This window comes from Symphalangus syndactylus, chromosome 11 (genome assembly GCF_028878055.3).
Source record: "Symphalangus syndactylus isolate Jambi chromosome 11, NHGRI_mSymSyn1-v2.1_pri, whole genome shotgun sequence".
In the NCBI taxonomy this organism is placed as follows: domain Eukaryota; kingdom Metazoa; phylum Chordata; class Mammalia; order Primates; family Hylobatidae; genus Symphalangus; species Symphalangus syndactylus.
This window is the reverse complement of record NC_072433.2, coordinates 103568213-103584715: the sequence shown is the minus strand read 5'-3', so window position 1 is coordinate 103584715 and position 16503 is coordinate 103568213. Positions and strand designations below refer to the sequence as shown.

Here is a 16503-nt window from a genome sequence, read left to right as displayed (position 1 = left end):
GGACACATACACCAGTGGAGTCTGGAGCAATTTTTAATAATCATACCTGTTCATAATTTGCAGCAAAATGTATAAATATTCATCCTAAGAGGGATAAATAAGGACTACAAATGGTCTCATGCCAACTCAAGCTTGTCACACAAATGAGGAGAAAAAACATTTTGGTTTTCAGGGTTTGTTTTTGTTTTTGTTTTGTCTGTAATTGCAGATAAGAAATTGTGTACCTGTATTCCTGAAATGAACTTGGCCTCATCCAGATCTAGAGAAACAGGGGATAGCAAATCGTATTTTTCTTTAAACTTAAGGAGCCTCAGGGCATGCTTCAAAAACAATGAACGCCAAAATGATTCCTCCAGATGCTGCCTCAGTATGCTCAACCACTTCCCAAAGAACAGGACTGTTCTGTTTGTGCGGTGACCCTGAAGTCACCTGTGTAAGGAGTCAAGTCATCAAGTGGTAGAGACATTCGAACAAACCCATAATTTCGTAGAATTTACTTTCATTCGCTCTGAGGAAGCATATTTTCAGGATGTTTGGGAATAATTATTAATTCCGAAGATAGGATTTCACATTAAAAGCAAATGAACATTTTAGGCAGTGGTATCCTAGATTTGACTCTGGTTTGGGAAGAGGCACCTAGTGAATCGTCTTCTCTCCACCACAATTCAAACTGATAAACTGCCTTTGGAAAACACCTACGTTATTTTGCTAAGTAAATCAAGCCAGGCTAATGAGTCACTTTTTACATGTAAAGTAAATGGGCAAAGCCAATAAAGATATTAGTAATTTCAGAAAAAAACTGAAATATCTATCAAATTTAATAATAGGTTTAAATGTGTGGGTTTGCAATTTTCACCTAGCTCACTGAGACATAAAGCAGGCTTTTTTCAGATAAACGAAATGAATTTCCCCAAAAATGTAGGAAGATTATGGAAATTCAAGATATAATTCTTCCATATCATGTTTGTTCTCGATGTGTCTGGACATACATAGATGAACAGAGAATTTACTGTGTATATAGATACTTTACCGATGATAAGCACCACTCAGCATAAATATCATGCTTGGTTATGGAGCAGATCCTGAAATGATATTATGCCTCTTTTTGTATAATCAGAAGCTTGTAATCAAATAGAAACTCTATTTTTGGCTTTCAGGGTTCTGGGAAAGCATCGGAGCTCATTGAAAGAGGCAGGAAATACAATGAGGGCTGACACAGGCAGCAAACACCAAAGGACCTGATGCCAACATTTTAGTTCAAGGAAATGTTTTCACTTTCTTCCTGATCTTGAGACTGTTTTACCAAAAATGTTGACAAACAATAAGAAAACAGTAAGGATTTACAGGGTTAGGTCAAAGTTTAAATCATTCGTGACTGATGACATTGTTATTTGGGGCTGTTATTCAGAGCTCAACAGAGAGACCTGCGGGTTGTTATTAATTCTGTAGGAGCCACGGTTGAAGTTGACTTCTACTCTAAAACTGGGGAAAGAACACATCCCTGCAGCTGTTTAAGCCTGAGCAATCCCAGGGAGAGTGGAGATCAGGAAGGTGTGAGTTGACTGGGAGATTCTATTTCATTAACTATACTGAGAGTAAACAGAGGAGAAATTGTTTGGGAGAGTCGTCCTGTCAAAGTTTAGCAATTGCTTTATTTTAGTTTAAATCCTCTCAGGACTTTGACAAAGGTATGTGGAAAACTCTAGGTGCTAAAATATCTCGGTTTGCTCCTTTAAAGTCACTCTCCAGATATCTTTTTACTAGCTAGGAAAAATGCTTGGATTCAGGCATACTATTTTTTGCAGTTTGCTTCATTTTTAGTAAAATTATAAAGAAAATTTAAGGAGAGTAATGCAAAAATAACCCATATACTCAACACCTCAAGCAAATAAATACCAATATTCTGAGCTTACAGTTCAGAGCTTCCCCCGCCCCTTCTTCTCTGTCATATTCTTAGAAAAAATAGTAATCAGACACAATCTTTATTCTCAGCTGTAATATTTTAAACCAAACTTTCAGTTAAAGGAAAACATCCATCCATTACTTCAGACAAATGTTTGAAATTCCTTAAGCAAAGAATGAAGTAGTCTAATTTGAGTGTCTACAAATCCAATAAGCATGGAGTTGTCTGTTTTAACACCCTGCTGTCTTGACCTGACCCTTCTACATGAAATGTCTTAGCTCCCACCTGCCCCCTCCACGGTGAACAGTCATGCAACCCTCTAAGGCTTTCTCCAACCAGAAGCCTTTACCAGTCATCCCACCTTACATGCCTCTGCAACATCTTCACCTTCCAGGTGGTATTCTTGGCAACAGAGTAATAATTTCGTTTTGGAAGATTATTGTTAATTTGTTTATGTGTTCTATTTTGGAACAATGAGCAAAAGCTTGGGGCCCATCCACTGAATAGTGACGTCCTGGGGGTGATGCAAGGGGAGGGGCTGTTTCCATCTCTATCTGCATCAGCATCTTAGCACAGAGCCTCCCAGTGGAAAACAGGGAGTTGGTAAGATGGAAATCAGGCAATGGTAGTAGTGAACATCAGGCAGCAAGCCAAGGAGAAGTGAATGAGTTTTGGCTTCCTTCTGAAAGTAGCGTAAAGAGCTCACTAAGAGGAGTCAGGAGTTCTCAGCTGCTGCTCATCTTTGCCACTTTTGAGCTGTCCTACATTTGGCAAGTGACCTTTTTGGACCTCAGTTTTCTTAACAGCAAATTATAGGAGGCATTTGTTTCTGCATCTGAAGCAGATGTTCGAGTTCAGCAATATTGTAAACAGTTTACACAAGTTTGCAAGAAAAAAACAAACAACCCCATTAAAAAGTGGGTAAAGGACATGAACAGACACTTCTCAAAAGAAGACATACATGTGGCCAGCAACATGGAAAAAAGCTCAAAATCACTGATCATTAGAGAAATGCAAATAAAAACCACAATCAGATAACATCTCACACCAGTTAGAATGGCTATTCTTAAAAAGTAAAAAAACAACAGATACTAGCAACATTGTGGAGAAAAAGGAACGCTTTTACACTGTTGGTGGGAGTGTAAGTTAGTTCAACCATTGTGGAAGACAGTGTAGTGATTCCTCAAAGACAGAGGCAGAAATAACCAGCAATCTCACTACTGGGCATATATCCAAAGAAATATAAATTGTTCTGATATAAAGACATATGCAAGTATATGTTCCTTGCAGCACTGTTCACAATAGCAAAGACATGGAATCAACCTAAATGCCCATCAATGATAGACTAGATAAAGAAACTGGTACATATACACGATGGACTACTATGCAGCCATTAAAAGAAACAAGATCATGTCCTTTGCAGGGACATGGATGGAGCTGGAGGCCATTATCCTTAGCAAACTAACACGACAGCAAATCAAATACCACATGTTCTTACTTATAAGTGGGAGCTAAATGATGAGAACACATGGACACGTGGGGAAGAACAGCACACACTCAGGCCTGTCAGAGGGCAGGGCATGGAAGGAGGGAGAGCATCAGGAAGAATAGCTCATGGATGCTGGGCTTAATACTTGGGTGATGGGATGACCTGTGCAGCAAACCACCACGACACACGCTTACCTATGTAACAAACCTGAGCGTCCTGCACATGTATCCCTGAACTTAAAATAAAAGTTGGAAATTAAAAAAAAAAAAAAGAAAATCAAGAGGAAGGTTTGGGAATGAAGGTAACGATTACAGTCTGGGGACATATTGTGTGAGTTTTACAAGTAAGCCATACATGTAAGTAGAGTTTTCCAGAGGAATTATACAAAATCAGGTCTAGAATTCTAAAACTAAAGGTTTAGATTAAGAGGTAAAAATTAGCTCCCTTGCCAGGTACGGTGGCTCACACCTGTAATCCTAGCACTTTGGGAGGCCGAGGCGGGCAGATCACCTGAGGTTGGGAGTTTGAGACCAGCCTGACCAACATGGAGAAACCCTGTCTCTACTAAAAATACAAAATTAGCTGAGCATGGTGGTGCACGCCTATAATCCCAGCGGCTGGAGCAGGCGAATCACTTGAACCCGGGAAGCGGAGGTTGTGGTGAGCCGAGATCGCACCATTGCATTCCAGCCTGGACGACAAGAGTGAAACTCCATCTCGGGGGAAAAAAAATAGCTGCCTTTATAATGGATAGCCCCATTTACCCTGATGTGATTATTATGCACTGCATGTCTGTATCAAAACATCTCTTGTACCCCATAAATATATACATCTACCTTGTACCCACAAAAATTAAAAATAAAATGCAAAACAAAGTAGCCACCTTTAAGCCAACAACAAACAAACAAAAAACATTTCCAAAGTTGGAGATGGCAAAAAACTAGAGCATGCCATAGGTAAGCCTGGTTGAGGCTGTTGCAGACTTTTGAGATCAAGATAGTTTGCCACGATACTTTCAGGCCTACTAAGGTCGTGACCATAGCAGCAGAGTCCCAGTGGGCCATGAGACTGTGTCTGAAACATCCAAGTAAAGTGCAATAAATGTGCAATAAACATCCAAGTAAACTGCATTGGCTCAGGGCTGTGTGTTTGGGGTGGGGGTGGTGGGTAGAGAGAAAGAAAACGAACATATCAAAGAATCATCTGAAAGAAAAGACTTGCCTTCTCCCTCAAAATAATACGTATACAACCAACCTTTTTCGAAAAGATTTTTTTTCTAGAAGTACTTACGAATTCAGTTTTTCTACGCTTTTGTGATAGTGGTTTCAGATCTAAAATGGAACATCTATTACACCCAGTCGATATTTATTATTATCCTCCATTGAATGCCATCATCACTCTCCAAAATGTGTTGAAGTTAGGTCTGTGGCATTTCCCTTTCCTCCAAAATGGGTGCTTTTATGTCTCTGTTAATGGCTGAGAGGAGGAGGAAAGAAAGACCGGATGCTTTATTAAGAGGCTGGAGCTATTTTTCTCATTTGCCCGAACCTTATATCTTAATGCAAATATCACTGAACAGATGGCCCTCGTGGTTCCTGCAAACTGGGTACAGTAAAGGTTTCAAACAGGATCAATGGGCCCAGGTTGTTTCTAATTACAATGGGATGTGTTCTTTGACCCAGCTCTGCATCCTGCGGAACAGCAGCACCCTCTTAATGCTGCAGTCCTTGAAACAGAGCTGTCCAGGTCAGTGAAGGATGCCTACTATTTAAACACTCATTACTTCTTTAAATTTTCCTCTGGTGCAAGAATGATCAGCAGTTTCAGTCTCTGTGAAGCAGGTCGCCAGCTGGATATTCAGCAAAAACACCTGCTTTCCCATCTCTCTCTGGACAGAGGTTCCTTACTGACTTGAGATATGTCCACATCTGTTTATCCTATCAGCTACTGAAGCAAGCAACTTCGTTCTTACCCTTTGCAACTGACACTGTTCTCTATGATGTGTTGATGTTAAAACATCACGGTTGAGGGAGGCCGCAAGTAGGCAAGTGGTTCCACTTAACACAGTGGTGTTCATGAGAGAATCAATTTCTCCTAAAACTGGTTGAGAAGCATTTGCATCTTTCTATCACCTTAAGGCTGCAATCATAGGGCCATAAAGTGGAATGAGGCTTTGCATGCCTACATGTTTGGGAGCAACTGTGTACTCCCTTTATAGATTTTTATTACTGAAGCCATTAGGGACTTTCAGCCACTTCGTCCACATAAGCATAGATGCATCAGCCTATATATGATCTTAAGTGCAGTTTCCATTTATGCCAGCACCTTTCTCTTCCAACCTTTCTTCTGTTCCTTTTTCTTTAATGCCTTGGGAAGGACATAAACTTTGGCATTATACAGACCTGGCTTTGAGTTTTGTCTTTGCCCTTTGACTACTGTGCTGTAAATACAGTTGGCCCTCTCTATCCATGGGTTCCGCAGCAGTGGATTCAACCAACCGCTGATAGAAAATTTTTTTAAAAAATTGCATCTGTACTGGACATCTACAGACTTCTTTTTCTTGTCGCTTTTCCCTAAGCAATACAGTGAAACAACGATTTACATAGCATTTACATTGTATTATGTATTATAAATAATCTAGAGATGATTTAAATATACGGGAGGATGTGCATAGGTTACATGCAAAAACTATATCATTTTATTCAAGGGACTTGAGCATCCCCAGATTTTGGAATCTTTGGGAGGTCCTGGGACCAATCCCTCACAGATACTGAAGGACGACTGTATTTACTATGTGCTGCCTAGACATGTTACTTAACTTCCCCGAACTGCAGTTTACTCTTGTGTTTACAATGGAGATAGTAAGGCCTGTCTCTCTGGGTTGCTGTGATGTTTCTTTTTTTTTGAGACGGAGTCTCGCTCTGTCGCCCAGGCTGGAGTGCAGTGGCGCCCTCTCGGCTCACTGCAAGCTCCGCCTCCCGGGTTCACGCCATTCTCCTGCCTCAGCCTCTCCGAGTAGCTGGGACTACAGGCGCCCGCCACTACGCCCGGCTAATTTTTTTTTGTATTTTTAGTAGAGACGGGGTTTCACCGTGGTCTCGATCTCCTGACCTCGTGATCCGCCCGCCTCGGCCTCCGAAAGTGCTGGGATTACAAGCGTGAGCCACCGCGCCCGGCCGATGTTTCAATAAAGTAATAGGCATAGGCATATGTACCTTGCACACAGAAGATACTCAGTAAACCCCCACTTCCACCCAGTCCTTTCTTTATTTTCCACATCATTATATTTCTTTGCATTAGTGTGAGTGCCATGATTTACATTTTTTAAAAACCACACAAAGTTTATGTGACTCCCAAGACAAACTTTCCAGCCTCTCCAAGTGACCACCTCCAGAGATAAGAAGCTTAGTGACTTAAAGTGGGTGGGGGAGAGAGAAGGAGGGAGGGAGAGAAGGAGACTTCTCCCACTGAAGCAGTAGAACACTAGAAGCTAATCTAGGACCTCCCCGAGAATTTTGTAAGGAAGTCCAAGAAAAGCTATTAAAAAGTAATTTTTAGTATCTTAGCTGAAGAATAAACAAACATTTATTGAGGACTATGGAGAGTCTCCAAAACTCTATTTTGCCCATATGAAGAAGGGGAAACTGAGGCTCAAAGAGCTTAAGCATCTTGCTAGAGGTCCCAGCTAGTAAGGGGGCAGAGGGTTTCAAAGCCCAGGTTTCACCCTCTGCTCTTTTCTGCTCTCCTATGTTATTGCAATAGTTTGATTTCAAGTAGGAGCTTTTAAATCAATTTCAATTCAGACTTTTGGAGGCAGTCACACTGTACAGACAAAGATGATGAGGTCCAAAAACTTGAGTTAATAAAAATGAAAATTTTAGATTTAGTGTAAAACTCAACTGAAGTCTAAATAAGATTAAATAGTAACAACAGTGTTCTCTGTGGTGAGATTAGAACTGCTTATCTACTTGAACTGTGTCCTGAAGTTGAGACTAGGCAGTATAGCATGCTGGGATTTCTTTGCTCTCACTTGATGAACTTTTCACCAATTTTCATGATGTGCCTATCGCAGTCTAGTGAGAGCTACATGGAAGAGAGTTCGTTCTACCCCTCATGCTTGCCACAAACAGTACCACACATTGACACGCTGATTATCCCTAGAGTTGCCAAACCACATGCTGCTTAGGAGCAACCAGCAAAGAGTGTGGAGGGAAAAATAAGCCCTGTTCCCCAGTTTGTTTTGGAAAGGTCACTTGCCCTGCTGCATAGAACTTTTTCTGCCTGCCCTCTGTGGTGATCTCAGAGAGTGGCTGACACAACAACAAGAGCCCAACTACATTTCTGGTGCCTTTAGGACAAAGAAGAAAGGTGTGTGGAGGTCCAGCACCTCACCCCGCCTCAGCCCTGGTCACCTTATTCCCCCTGCCACCCCTGCCTCATCTCTCCAGGTGACGTTCCTGGCTTTGGAATGTGTTACAACATGACCCAGAGGCAGGCCACTCCCTGTACCATCCTTCTTAATCGCACGCTGTCTCTCTCTCTCTCTCTCTCTCACACGCACACACACACACACAGACACCCTTCTTCACTGGGGCAGAATCCCTTAGAACAGTACAATCACAGAGCCAGAGGAATCTTATAGACCATTACATTTCATATCCTTTCATTTTACAGGTGAGGAAACTAGGAGCTAGTGAGGCTGACTAACTTGCCCAAAGTCAACACCATTAATGTGCCCTTCCTTCTGATAATGACAGCATGAATTGTTGGTTATCTTTAAAACTTCATATGATATTAGAAAATGAGCTTTTTAAAAGAATTACTGAAACATGGTAGTAAGTGACTTTCCTCAGGGAAAAATAGTGCCACTATTATCATTTCCTCTTTATTTCAAGTCCACACTTGGAGTTATTAAAAGCATTGTGTATTTGCAAATCCAGATATATTATTTTTCACATCACTATCACTTATTATTAAATCTTGCTTGTGTGCCAACATTCTGGAAGGTGCTGCCATGTCTACCAAATCAGACACAAATTGTATTCGTACAGTCAAGTCCTCCATGAAACTTGATGCACCAAGCATTTATGCACCGTTTGCTGCAAGTGGACATGTAGACAGTTTGTGGGGCAGCCCAGCTGGGTCTCTAAAACAAGCAATATTCATTAATTTGTGTCTAGACAGTGGGTTCCACATGGTCCACTTGCTAAGGCTGCTCAGCCACTTGCAGATGATGGTCAAGAGGAACAGAATACCTCATGCAGCAACGTTGATGTCCTGTACCTGAGTAGCATAAAGGTTCCCTCAGAGCCTTCAAGGGCAGGCAGGTGAGGTTAATGGGTAAGGAAGGCCTCCTAAGAGAGTGGGAAGGAGTGGGAATGTTTCCAACTGGAGGGAGCCCTATTTGGGGCAGCCAATGCTCAACTCCAGAGTTTTGTCAGGTGGGGACTTGGACTAGCAAAGCCAAACCTCTGATTTTTTTTAAGAAGTCAGAAATCTGGAGTTGTTTATTAAATCTCCTATTTTTCCCTCAATGCTGCTAATTTAGTTTTTTTCTTCTCTGTGAGTTAGCTTCTGCCAGATACTATGAGTCTGTGAGCCCCCACAGAATTTTCCAGGGCAGGATTTGGAGGAATAGTTGGGCAGAGGATTAGAAGTAGTGTCAGGGGTTAGCCTGAGTGGTACTCTGGCTGGGTCCACTTGTCATGGCTTCCCAGTCCTCGTGGCTTATTAAACTGACTCATCAGAAGTAAGATGTGGCAATTGATGGACTCATTCTCTGACTTTGTAATCATTTCCAGCTCCACTGCCATCCCTTTGCTTCATGCTTGGCTGACACAATGATCCGCTGTACATCAAGGGTGTGAGAGGTAGGCGTGTGCATAAATGGAAGCTCTAGTAATTGAAAAGAATTTATTATTTTTAAAAAATTATCAGCATGAATGCATTCACAGGGTTCTCAGAGAGTCCTTCTTTTGGTCTCCTTTGTTTCATCTTCAATCTGGAGTACCTGAAAGCTACTTTCCTGCCCAATTAGCATTCTGCATGGTTCATTTGGCTCATGGCAACCAATAATCACAACACCATTCGTACATCACAGTTCTGTGATCCAATTTGGGCTTAAAAACTGTAGGGAAAAATTATTGTGAAAAAAAATTTTGTTTGGCTGTAGAAAGTCAATACCAATTAATTTCAGATGAACCTAAATAGAGCTGACGGATTCACCAAGCAGATGCCTATTAAAATGAAGGATGTTCTTAAGGTTTTCTGTGAATTTGGGGGTTTGGGGCAAATTAGGATTATAACTTTGCAGTAATGGTATGTTTTACAAAGGCCATTTCACTTCAGGCTAAGAAGAGTGAAAGGCTGAGACAAGTAGATGGAAAATTCAGATATAATAGGCTTACTTATGAAGTAAATGTTTTTATTTAGAATCCTTATATTGACAGTCTTCCTTTATCTAATTTTCTGAATAGCTGCTTAAGTCTAAGTTATATTTAGCCTATATAAGCACAGTCACAGACAGGGAAATCGACAAATGTTTGCAGATACCTATAAATATGCTACATGTGGGTAGCACTTTTCAAAGTTTTGAAAGTGACTTAAACATCCCCTTAAATTGCAGCAACACAGCTCGCTCAGGGTTTATAAACTCAGCGTTAAGTTCTTGTTTTTGTTCTCCTGGGCTGGTGCAAGTCTGTATTGCATCATCTTAGGAATCCTGAGACCCAAGCCTGTGTTCTTTGGATGAGAAATGACAATGTTATGGAATTGGGATCCCTCCGCAAAGTAATCATTTCAACAAGAAAATTTATTGTCTACATATTTACAAGGGTTAGGGCCCAAAATTGAGTAGAAAGGGAATAATACATCAAAACTTCAACTGAAGAAAATTTTAAAGTGTTCATGTGGACTGACTGAGATTGAACAATACTTCCAGAGCACTTTCACTCATATGATGTACATGTTAACTACCTGATAATATAATGATAGAAAGACATATAAAACAGCTATTTTTCCTGGCAGAGAGCTCTGCTGTAAACCTGGAGATACTTAAATGACATTTCTCAGCCATGATGCTGGCTGCAGGGATAGCCAGAATAGCCACTGACTTACATAATAGATTTCTTCTGCATGCATTGCTCTTCCTGCCAGCTTCTGGGGTTGAGAATTTCACATTTGACATATGCAATCTTAAGATGGAAAAAATTAAAATTGGGGGATATAATAAAGTAGCAGGACATTGTCTTGTTAGCTTATAGTACATTTGTACAAAGATGAATGCAGTTTTTGAAGGATGGAGACTCATTTATCATGTCAAGAAAAATTAAGCCTTAAAAGCATACATACATCTCTAAACATTTCTAAAGGAAAGAGAATTAGCCTGTTGAGTTTCCTTTCTTTCATTATATGCTGCAAATTCTCTGAGGCAATATGCTTCTTTATAATACTATTCTAGAGCTCCTGGTAAAAGTTGCCAGTTCTCCCTGCCCCCTCCCCCTCCAGCCAGATGCTTTCTCTCCTAAAATCTAACAGCTGACTGGTGTCTTGTTTATGTTTTACTTTTGTTATTTATTTCTCCCCTTTAAAGCTGTACTGAACAGGTGCCATGAGAAGCAAATCAGGGCACTTCAGAGCTTCTTTCCTTTGAGTTCAGATTTTCTAGGATACGAAGAACTGGCAAATAAATGAATGAGTAGACTCTTGCTTTTCACCTGTCAAATAAATACATGTTTATGTCTCTTCATAATGGTTCACCCTTATGAACAAGTAATCATTTAAAGTTTAATTTTAATGTACACATCAGAGATGGAGACATGGAATTGTTTAGGCTTTTCTCTCAATCTGTCTCCCTCTTTGGTTTTCAAGATAAAGCAAATTAATTAATGTGCACTTTTCAATTGAAGAAATGATTAAGACCCAGCTGTGTCTGTGAAATTATAAGTTACAGTGCAACACTTGGGACTGATTAATACTTTTTTGGCATGAAGAAAAGAGACATAGGTATATAATCAAAATGGTGTTCCAAAAAGCGTAAGTTAGCAGTTTGTTTGCCAAATTAACTTTCAAAGACGTCTAGGTTACTAAGTTTGACATTTCTACACACAAATCTTAAATGATTGATGGATTACTGTAAAATAGCTTTGTTCAAAAAAGATAATCTTTGGCAGGCTACTTCAAAGAGTTTACTGCTCTGGGAAGATGAAAGATATCCTCATTTTACATTAATTTTCATGATAGAGCAATGCTTATTTGCAATATGCCTGAGAATTAAGTTATATTTACGGTATTATGAGTCTTTTTTTTTTCCCACCGTATCCAGCAGTCCCACATGGGATTGTTTTTATTTCCAAGATTTAGGAGAATTTTTCTGTACATAAAGAGCTTCGTCAAGAAAATACAGATGGGTAGAACAGTATATCTGACATTTTTATTCACTGCGATTTCACTGCAAGGAAGTATTGAGACTAAAATATATAGAGATATGACTTTTTAAATCAACAATACCATTTCAGAATGCAGTTTCAGATTCTCCATGTAGTAATCTTCAGAATGTGAAAGGATCTGCCTACTTCTCTTTATAGATTGTGTGATTTTATTTATTTATGTCTAAGTCACTGTAGAATGACATACGTCAGGGGTGAATATCTCAATTAAGAAGTCAAGCAGGTAATGGAAATTAGTAAACAGGACAAGTTATAGATGTGTATGTGTGTGCGTGTGTCTGTGTACCTGTGTGTTGGAGGTGGTGCCTAAGGGAAACTGTCATTTAGGTCAGTATGGCAGGTATTTTGATTTTTACAAAGAAGCTGAAAAATCTAGATTAATATCAAAAATCTCCTATTTTTCAATATTGGCAGTCACCTCAAATTTCTGCGTGATTTTGAATGCAGAGTTTCATGAATGTGAAATAGCCATCTATAAAAGCCTAAAGATGGCTCAGGATAAAGGAACTGAACCTCTTTGTCCCATATTGGAGAAACTTTGCAAAAGGGCTCAGATGCGTGGGGAAGGAGGTAGCAGTAGATAACGGGTACAAGTTCCAAACACAAAAATCAACGAATTTACCATGTAGAAGATGTAAAGCAGAAGCCTTTTTTTTCTCTTGAATTTATCTTTCAGGGTATTTCATTTTATGGCATTGAACAAAGCTGACTTGGAAAAAAATCTGTTCTTTACTTTTTGGCAGGGTGAAGTAGAGAAATAAAGTCTCCCCGCTGAACTACTATGAGGTCAGAAGCCTTGCTGCTATATTTCACACTGCTACACTTTGCTGGGGCTGGTTTCCCAGAAGATTCTGAGCCAATCAGTATTTCGCATGGCAACTGTAAGTATCCATGGTCTCACTCACTGTCTCCCTTTGAGAACATTTTAGCCTGAATCAGCCTAGCAAAAAATAAAAATGAAAAATGAAATAGAAAAGGTGACTTATTAGTCCTCTGTACGTGGCAAAGGTGGATAATTCAAGTCTAGTCAAATTGATAGGATGATTTTTCTATAACTCCCTCAGATGTTGTTGTGGGGACAAGTGTGAGGATTTGAAACGCCCCTCGTAACCCTGATGAAGTCTCAGCTACTACATGGAGGTCACAGTGTTCATGCCTTAAAATCAGCTCTGTGGGAGAATATCACTATGATCTGGGTATTGGCAGTATTACTCACCTTTATATATAATTCATATATAGGGACTGTTGCAAAATATGAACAAAAAATAATGACCATTTTGGAGTACTCCAGAGAAATTTTTTTTTTTTTTGGACTTAGAAGTTACATAGTTTATAGACCTGGGTAAAGAGTAATTAATTTATAGAGGACCGATTTTAACTGTTTATAACTTTCCTTTGGTCTCTGCTTCAGGAGTAGATACTGACATGATTAAGAATTGAGCTGTCTCCTCAAAAGAGGAGAGTCCTGCCTATGTGTTGGATGGAACATTCAATTTGCCACTTTTTTTTCATGCCGTTCAAAAAACTTAACTATTTTATTACAGTAGAAATGTAAGAGAGCATTTTTTTCTAAATATCTCTTTTCATAGTAATTACCCCCAAACAAAAACTGAGAGAGCCATACAAATGTGTCTAACATTAATAGGGCATACTAAGGAGATCCAAATATGACCAGCGTTCAGCTGTTCTTTCTGGGTTGGAAGAAAATGAGGTAGCAAAACTGACACACAAAACAATTAGAGAGTCCAAAGTCAAAGGGCATTATTAAGACCAAATGTGTAGTTCAAATTCATCACTCCTGAAACAGCAGAGTCCACCTAACTCAAGTTTCCAAACTTAATAAACATTTATTTATTTCCATTAGTGGTAAGTTTTCTGTCTTGGATGCCCGCGTATAGAAGGGACTCCAGTGCAGGGTGTGGTGGCTCATGCCTGTAATCCCAGCACTCTGGGAGGCTGAGGTGGTCTGATCACAAGGTCAGAGGATGGAGACCATCCTGGCCAACATGGTGAAACCTGTCTCTACTAAAATACAAAAGAAAAAAAAATCAGCCGGGCATGGTGGTGCGTGCCTGTAGTCCCAGCTACAGGAGGCTGAGGCAGTGGAATAGCTTGAACTGGGGAGGCGGACACTGTAGTAAGCCGAGATCACACCACTGCACTCCAGCCTGGTGACAGAGTGAGACTCTGTCTCACAAAAAAAGAAAGGACTCCAGCCCAAATGGACTACTGTAAGCCACCCCTCAGTGATCACTCAAATCCCTGACCACAGAGACATTTGAGTTGTTCTAGCAATCTCCTTGATGAATGGGTACATGAAATTTCAAAGCAGTGGAAGGGAAAGCACGAGATTGTCTTATACCAAGCTCCCTTGTAAATAAAATATAGTAAGGCTCCTGATAAGATACCCACTGTGAGTAATGGTCAGATACTGCAAGGGTGTAAAGTGAGGGTCGAAGCATAAATCTGTGAATGGTTTTCTAGTCATTAGTTACACCCCCACCCTTCTCCAGAAAACAAGTGCCTTTTAAATGTGGCTCATCTTTCTTTCCTCCTGAGTTTCTCTGGAGGCTCGCCAGTGCTCTGGAGATTGTAGGTGTAAAGGCAGAGATGTTGAGATGTAGGTATTTTTAAAGGCCAGATCTCAATACAGATTGGCCACTCTCAGCCAAAGAGAACTGTAGGAAAAGAGAAATATGCTCATTGACTCACCAAGTCAGGGAAAATTTCAGATCACCTGACTGGCTACACTCAGTTTGACCCTGTCCTGTGAAAGCCCACATTTCTGTGAAATTGTTAGCCAGTTGCTTAACTCAAGAGTGAACTTCCCACAGTTCCTAGAATGCCAACCAACCTCTCAGGGCTGCCTTCAATAGTGGATTATTCCAACTGGACGCCTGTGGAGACTGTATTTTTCTTCTGGCTCCTGGACAAGGGCTCTCGCCTCCAGACCACATTGCATTTGTGGTGATTGATGGGAAGGCTGCTTTGAAATAGTTTTGTCCCGAGACAAGATCTTTGGCAGACTGCCCCCTCAGGCTTAGCTCTACAGAAGATGAAAAGAAAACTGTGGAAGAAAAGAGCACCTTCATGCAAAGGGTTCACTACCAAGTTGAGCCCTGAGAAAGAGAGACAAATCAAAACTTGTGCCACTTAGAAATATAAATCCAGGCACATTATCATCTAGAAATGAAACTGTAACTTGATGAACCTTAAAGAGCACTCTTCTATCATATTTCCTAAAATAGCAGACTCATGGAAATGGAAAATGGTGGCATGGTCTGACTTAAACACGGCTTTCTTTTGTGACCTGTCCCCCTCTCCTCCCTACCCTGTCAATTCCTGGCTTGATTTGCTTTTCCTTTCTTGCCCCATCTCCTCTTTTCACAGATACAAAACAGTATCCGGTGTTTGTGGGCCACAAGCCAGGACGGAACACCACACAGAGGCACAGGCTGGACATCCAGATGATTATGATCATGAACGGAACCCTCTACATTGCTGCTAGGTAAGGGGCCTTTTCCCCATGTCTGCCTTCAGAGTGTCCAAAAGCCCAAGCTCCTAAATTTACCAGCTATGCATTATTTTTAAGATCTTGAGGTTTCTAAATAGAATGTTATTTAATTTAAAGGCTCCTTTATCAAGCAATCATTATTTCAAAATTGTCTGTCTGTTTAACCCTATGTGGATTTAAATAGAAATAATAGCATATTTGGACACTTACACTCAAATAATCCTCTGTTTATCTTGAACATATATGCAAATATTTATTCAAGCACCCATTAGAATGCTCTGCTCCTTAATACTTTGTTTGTTTGTTTGAGATGGAGTTTTCGTTCTTGTTGCCCAGGCTGGAGTGCAGTGGCGCAATCTCAGCTCACTGAAGCCTCCCTCTCCTGGGTTCAAGCAATTCTCTTGCCTCAGCCTCCCAAGTAGCTGGAATAACAGACATGCACCACCACACCCGGCTAATTTGGTATTTTTAGTAGAGACAGGGTTTCACTATGTTGGTCAAGCTGATCTTGAACTCCTGACCTCAGGTGATTCACCCACCTTGGCCTCCCAAAAGTGCTGGGATTACAGGCATGAGCCACCTCATCCGGCCTAATACTTATTTGTTAAATTAAGTTGAATGTGTAAACATGTATTATATAGTGTGAATGTAGGTGTGTGCATTAAACCTATTTGTATTTTTGCAGTTAACATATATATCGTGATAATCTATATTATCACTTTGAAAGAACAGCAATGACAACCAAAGAAAGCATAATATATATTTCAGAAGGTTTTTATTTGGTTTTAGTAAAAAAAATACTTATCCATTGGGGAAATGTTATTTAGCCAGACAGACTGACGTCTTAAGGCTGAATGGCATGGTAAGAATACGGCTCAAACAGGGATCACATAAATTTAGGCTTTTGTTATAATTCTGCCCTTAATTTAGCCGGACCACAACGTCTCTGGCCATAAGTATCCTCCGCCAAATGAGATGTTGTATTTGATTACCTTAATGAAGTCCCTAAGGAGTCCAACAATATATGATCCTCCATTTTGGGAGTGTGTAGCTATTCAAAATAATTCCCAATGAGCAGCAACATGGAGCACTATCTTGTAGTGTTCCCTGTGGTCTTTCTTGGCTCTACACTGTTTAATCATTTCACACT

The 16503-nt window shown here is 40.3% G+C and overlaps 1 protein-coding gene across 3 annotated transcripts in view; it reads left to right on the top strand.

Moving 5' to 3' along the window:
* The window catches only part of SEMA6A (semaphorin 6A), a 132827-nt gene that overhangs the window by 58454 nt on the left and 57870 nt on the right, over positions 1-16503 (top strand). For all 3 annotated transcript variants that reach the window (XM_055298695.2, XM_055298696.2, XM_055298697.2), the window contains exons 2-3: positions 12583-12720; positions 15230-15347. In XM_055298695.2, coding sequence (XP_055154670.1) covers positions 12621-12720; positions 15230-15347 — 218 coding nt within the window. In that variant the 5' untranslated portion in view covers positions 12583-12620. The remainder of the gene's footprint in view (positions 1-12582; positions 12721-15229; positions 15348-16503) is intronic.